The sequence below is a fragment of the Solanum tuberosum genome, unplaced genomic scaffold (assembly GCF_000226075.1).
Source record: "Solanum tuberosum cultivar DM 1-3 516 R44 unplaced genomic scaffold, SolTub_3.0 scf00200, whole genome shotgun sequence".
Taxonomy (NCBI): domain Eukaryota; kingdom Viridiplantae; phylum Streptophyta; class Magnoliopsida; order Solanales; family Solanaceae; genus Solanum; species Solanum tuberosum.
The window spans coordinates 386,534-391,911 of NW_006239124.1; the positions used below are offsets into that span (position 1 = coordinate 386,534).

At 36.3% G+C, this 5,378-nt stretch overlaps 1 protein-coding gene across 1 annotated transcript; it reads right to left on the reverse strand.

Annotated features, from left to right (window-relative positions):
• Window positions 1-530: 530 nt before the first annotated feature.
• LOC102603540 (acetate/butyrate--CoA ligase AAE7, peroxisomal-like) lies at window positions 531-5,063 on the reverse strand. The gene is made up of 3 exons (XM_006355331.2): window positions 4,653-5,063; window positions 2,440-3,030; window positions 531-1,677 (listed from the first exon to the last, which is right to left on the reverse strand). The coding sequence occupies exons 1-3, from the start codon at window positions 4,866-4,868 to the stop codon at window positions 781-783; spliced, it is 1,704 nt and encodes a 567-aa protein (XP_006355393.1). The 5' UTR covers window positions 4,869-5,063; the 3' UTR covers window positions 531-780.
• Window positions 5,064-5,378: the final 315 nt, after the last annotated feature.

Consider the following 5,378-nt stretch of genomic DNA (forward strand, 5'->3'; position numbering starts at 1 on the left):
TCAAAAAATGGGTGGAGCCTCTTCCAACTTTAGTTGGTTGGGCCTCTACATAATAAAATTTTTCCGCATATGTGATTTATGTTCATTGTACTGTTATACCTATATTATGCTTATTTATAGTTTATTTTATACATTAACATAATTTGTTTTCATGCTCTCTTTTTTTTTTGAAGACTTGCACCACATGCTACTGGATACTAAAAATCTAGTTCGAAACAATATCCATTTATTAGCTGAGGTGAACTAACCCCCTTGGCTCATAGTGGCGTCTCTACTTTCTACTTTGAATTTTGTCTTATAATACTTTCTCGACTCCACTTGTGAAATTAGTTTGTCTTCTACATTTGTACCGTTTTCTTTTGAATTCCGCTGCTTATAAGATTTTGATCTATTATCTACGTTGCAAATACCTTTATTTATATATTTTGTTGGCTTATAAGAGTTTGAAGTAAAAAATTACAAACAATATGTATGCAGTTCTATCAATCTCAAGTGTTCAAAGAAAAGAGAAATTGTCAAGAGGGAAGAAGTAAACAATCAAAGATGATTTTCCATACGAATCATCTAAAGACCAATAGTTACCATTCAGTTTAAAATACAATGAACACCAATAGTTCATGATAACAAAAACTTACATGGTACCCTTCCATGATTATCTAGCAAAAATCTGAAATATAACCTTATTTATCTACAAGGAAGATCATGATACACAGAGATGCATAGACCGAGCACTTAAAGCAGCAGACGTCTTAGAATTACAAAGACAAAATCGTGTTACATTTACAATCTACTCTTCTTCAATGGTCCCATCTCCTTTGCCTTTGCCCTTAACAAGTGCTTCTGTATTTTTCCTGTAGCTGTCTTTGGCAATGGTCCGAAAAACACTGACTTTGGTACCCAGTACCTAGGCATCTTTGATCGACTAAATTTCATAATATCCTCTGCAACCTGTTGCTGATCTGTTTCCTTTACAGCAGGCTTTAATGTCACAAATGCACAAGGTGACTCTCCCCATTGCTCATCAGGCCTTGCAACAACGGAGACCTCCAGTATTGCTGGGTGTTGATATAGGATATTCTCGACCTCAACACTACTAATATTTTCACCACCAGATATGATGATGTCTTTTGATCTGTCTTTTATTTCAATATATCCATCAGGATGTTTTACAGCAAGATCACCAGAGTGATACCAGCCTCCTGCAAAAGCAGCTTCATTGGCTTTCGGGTTCTTCAGGTAGCCTTTCATCACAACATTACCCCTGAAGACGATTTCTCCCATCGTTTTCCCATCGGCTGGAACAGGTGTCATGTCCGTGGGGTTAACTACATCTAGATGCTCCAGGCTTACATATCTGACACCTTGACGTGCATTGAGACGTGCTTGAACATCTATGGGAAGTAAATCCCACTCAGGCTTCCATGTGCATATAGTGGAGGGGCCATAGGTTTCAGAAAGGCCATAAGTGTGTAAGACACGGAAGCCACGTTGAGTCATTGCAGCAAGAACAGGAGGAGGAGGAGAAGCACCAGCAGTGCTTACATGTACTAGGCGAGGCAGGGGAAGGATGGTCTCCTCTTTTGAAGCATTAACTATGGTATTGAGCACCACAGGTGCAGCAGAGAAATGGGTTACACCAAGGTAAGCTATGGCGGAATAAACAGCCTTTGCAGTTACCTGCATATGGCCCACTCAAAAAAACAAAAGCAACCTTGTCAAGAGCCAAAAGCAAGAAGCAGGGAGAAATACATCAATATATTTGACCTGCCCAAAAGCCGTTGTCTTTTCTAGCTACTTTTGTTCTTTTATTTCAGATATAGACCAAAAAGGCATGTGCCCCTCCTCCTCCTCTTAGTATATTCAAAAAATTTCAGATTCAACTCGTGCAATAATCTTTGAGATTTTAATTAGGAAGTAGGCACGGTGTTACTTTGTTAAAGTATATGCTAAGACAATATATTTCTCTTTAATATTCTTCTAGTCCATTAACCTATTTCAAGATAAAACATTGAATAATTGTTTCTAACCCTCGTAGTTGGAACAATAGGATGTCATTGAGTTTTGTTTGGTCAGTTGTATGATCAGAAGACAATATAGTTTTTGTTGGATATATCATCACCTACGCTATCCTTTCAGTTTTCCAGCATTTCTTGATAGATCACCCTAATTCTTTGTACAAATACAAATCACTAGATATGCGTCTTTTGTAAAATACTCATAGAAACTGAAGAAGTGGGTCAATGTGGTGAAAATAGACAATCATGACTTCTATCTGTTCATTGTTAGTTCTATTGCAAAACTGTCAGGTGAAAGCACAGTATCTCATTATCAACAACACATGTCCAGCGATATTTCATGATCATGATAGACTCTGCTATTATAAGTAACATAAATATAACATAGAAAACTCCATGTTCAAGAAAAGGACCAAGAGATCACCTGTCTAAGGCATATGTTGGTCCCACAAATTGCTGCAAGTGTCCAAGTGAAACACCAACCATTGCAGTGAAACATTGGTAGAGTCCAAAGGTACACAGCTCCCTCTTTCATACTCCAAACAACGGCATTACTTAAAGCCATAAGATACGCACCACGATGATGAAGCACCACTCCTTTAGGACTAGCTGTCGTACCAGAAGTATAGCCCAGAGCAATACTCTGCCACTCATCCTGTGGTGGCTTCCATGGAAAGTTTGGGTCACCAGTTTCCAAGAAATTATCATATTCAACTGCCCCTTTCTCTAAAGCATATTGAAGTGGGGCGGGATCACAATTTTTATCAGCAATAACTACAATAAGTGGTCGATTTGATTTTCCTTCACTCTTATCTTCTAAAATTTTTAAAGCTTCCTCAGCCAATGGAAAGAATTCTTGGTCCACCATGACAACTGCAGCTGAGCAATGTCCCAAAAGAAAAGCAATTGTGTCTGCATTTAAACGAACATTGACAGCATTTAAAACAGCTCCAGCCATTGGAATTCCAAAATGAGCTTCATACATAGCAGGAACATTTGGCGCAATCACAGCAACCTGACATGAAGCCAATAAAGGGAAAGACTTATAAGGTTCCTGTTGGATACCAGAAAACTGCATTTTCTCAAGGGGGTAACATTGTACATCCATAAGAACTGATAGAGAGTTTAAATCATGTCATTTCAATTCATATGAAGAAACAAACAGAGACAGGCAATGCAACATTTACAAATATTTTAGTTTCTTCCCATCGTGAGAAGAAGTAGTTCAAAACATGAGCATTTATCTCTGAACTACAAGTTTTTCAATTAATTCTACCCCTCTTCTTTTTAGACAATAGGTTTAGCTTAATTAGCTTTATAGTGAAAACAGATTATGTAAATAATCTGAAAGAATTCTTGGAATTTACTATCTTCCTAACAGAATCTCTATTGAGAGAATGAACTTGCAGAAATGCAAAGCACAAAACCATGTAATGTACCTACTAGATATATGTCAATAAATCAAACACCGTTCTGTAATTTCCAAACTAAAAGCCAATCTGCCTCCACCGACTCATTTGCTCCACAAGGAAATGGGACAATGTGAGCTTAGTTTGTAGAATTTGTACATTGTTTATGTTATTGTATGCATAATCTCCAACAGCCAAGGATCCTTGCTAGCTTATTTATTACCTTTATTAAAACGTTTTCCTTTCTGATCTCCAAGGAGGCCAAATAAGTATTCCACTTCTTTTCTCTCGTATATCCAGAAAATTGATCTAACATGTATGGTCAATTTGTATTAGTTTAGTGATCCAAAAAGAGTGGAAGAGTGAGTATGGAGTGAAGATGTAAAACAGCTTGGTCTAAACCATTCAAGTTGAAGCAGTTCATTGAAATACCAAATTCTCACTTAGCAACAGACAGAACTTCAACATAATCATTCTGTGGTATCAAGGTTAGCTAAACGACAACAGTACCATCAGAAGAGCTAATTTCAGATTTCAGAGCTAGCAAATAAAGTTTCAAAGAAAACATAGAACATGTAAAGACATACACATCAATTTTCGATAATACCTTCTCCTGCAACCAGGGGAAAGCACTCTAAAGGAACACTAAATGTGTCTGAGACTCACACCAACTCATGTCTAATGCAATTTCTCCTACACATTGGCTGCTTTGTAATTACATTAATCAATTTGCGAAACACAGTATCAGAACTGTCATATAGATCAAGATGGTGAGATAAATCAATGCCAGAAAACCTACGAAAAAGTCACAACGCTATAGTGTAAAGACCCTCATATAAATCTAGTCTTTGGGATCAACTCCTATATGATTAACTACAAGTATCTCATCTGTAATACTACCAAGAAATAAAATGGATTTTTAGGAATCATATCGGATTGGTTCAGTACAGAGGAAAGTTATTTGGTTCAGTCAATGAAATACTATGCTAACTGATATTCTGTCTAATCATTTAATTGGCAGTACATCCAATAATTAGATCTCGCACTCTTCAAAAATATGGAGAGTCAACATAGGATCAAACCGAACATAAACCAAATCACCACCTTATTGCAAAAGCATATTTACTCTTAGTCCTGAGCACCACAAGAAAACACTAATGGGTAAGCAGATATTTTATAACTCTATACACAGTGTTCCAATCTATTATTGTTGAAAACCAAAACATACCGTGCTTCCGAAAGTGATGGAGCGTTTGGTAAGAGCAGAAGCCAGTTTACAGCAACGGCGATAAGTCTGAAGCCATGTGTATTCAACAGACCCATGAATTAATGATTTTCTGTTGGGATAAATCATCGCCGCCCTTTCCAAGAAGGATAACGGCGTCAGAGCTGTGTAGTTTGCCGCATTCTTTGGAAGATGGTCGATATCTCTCTCCACCACCATTTTTCCCCTCTCTCTCCCTTTGGACTTTACGAGAAGATGAATTTAAGGAAAAAATGAAGCTGAAAATAATATATATGTGACTGTAGCGTAGTGATGAGCGACGTTTGATTTCTCGTCCTTTTAAATTGGATAGGTTGGCTATGGTGAATGCGTGATGACTGACGACAGAAAAGACAAGTATTGTTGTTTAATCAAAAGATTCAAAGTAGTTGTAGACTAACTAGTGGTGTGCAGAGCCCAAGTATATATTCTTAAATGATATATATTAATTATACATAGATTGAAAAAATATATTTAATAAAAAGATAAAGGCAATTTAATATTTTTCTATGACCTCTGTTTATATTTAATTTTTTCTTTGACTTCTTTTTTATTTGTTTATTTTATTTTTAATATTTAAAAGAATCTATATATTCAATTACTCCACTTTGCATCTATCATTATAATATATTTTCTTTGTTAGATAAAATAATGTGTTTTTAGAGATTCTTTTACCTTCAACCTTCATAA

Coding starts and splice junctions, on each gene's coding strand:
- LOC102603540 (XM_006355331.2), bottom strand. CDS start 4,868: ATGGTGGTGGAGAGAGATATCGACCATCTTCCAAAGAATGCGGCAAAC. Junction 3,031..4,652: donor CCATCACTTTCGGAAGCACG/GTATGTTTTGGT, acceptor GCTTCATGTCAG/GTTGCTGTGATTGCGCCAAA. Junction 1,678..2,439: donor CCAACATATGCCTTAGACAG/GTGATCTCTTGG, acceptor GGCCATATGCAG/GTAACTGCAAAGGCTGTTTA.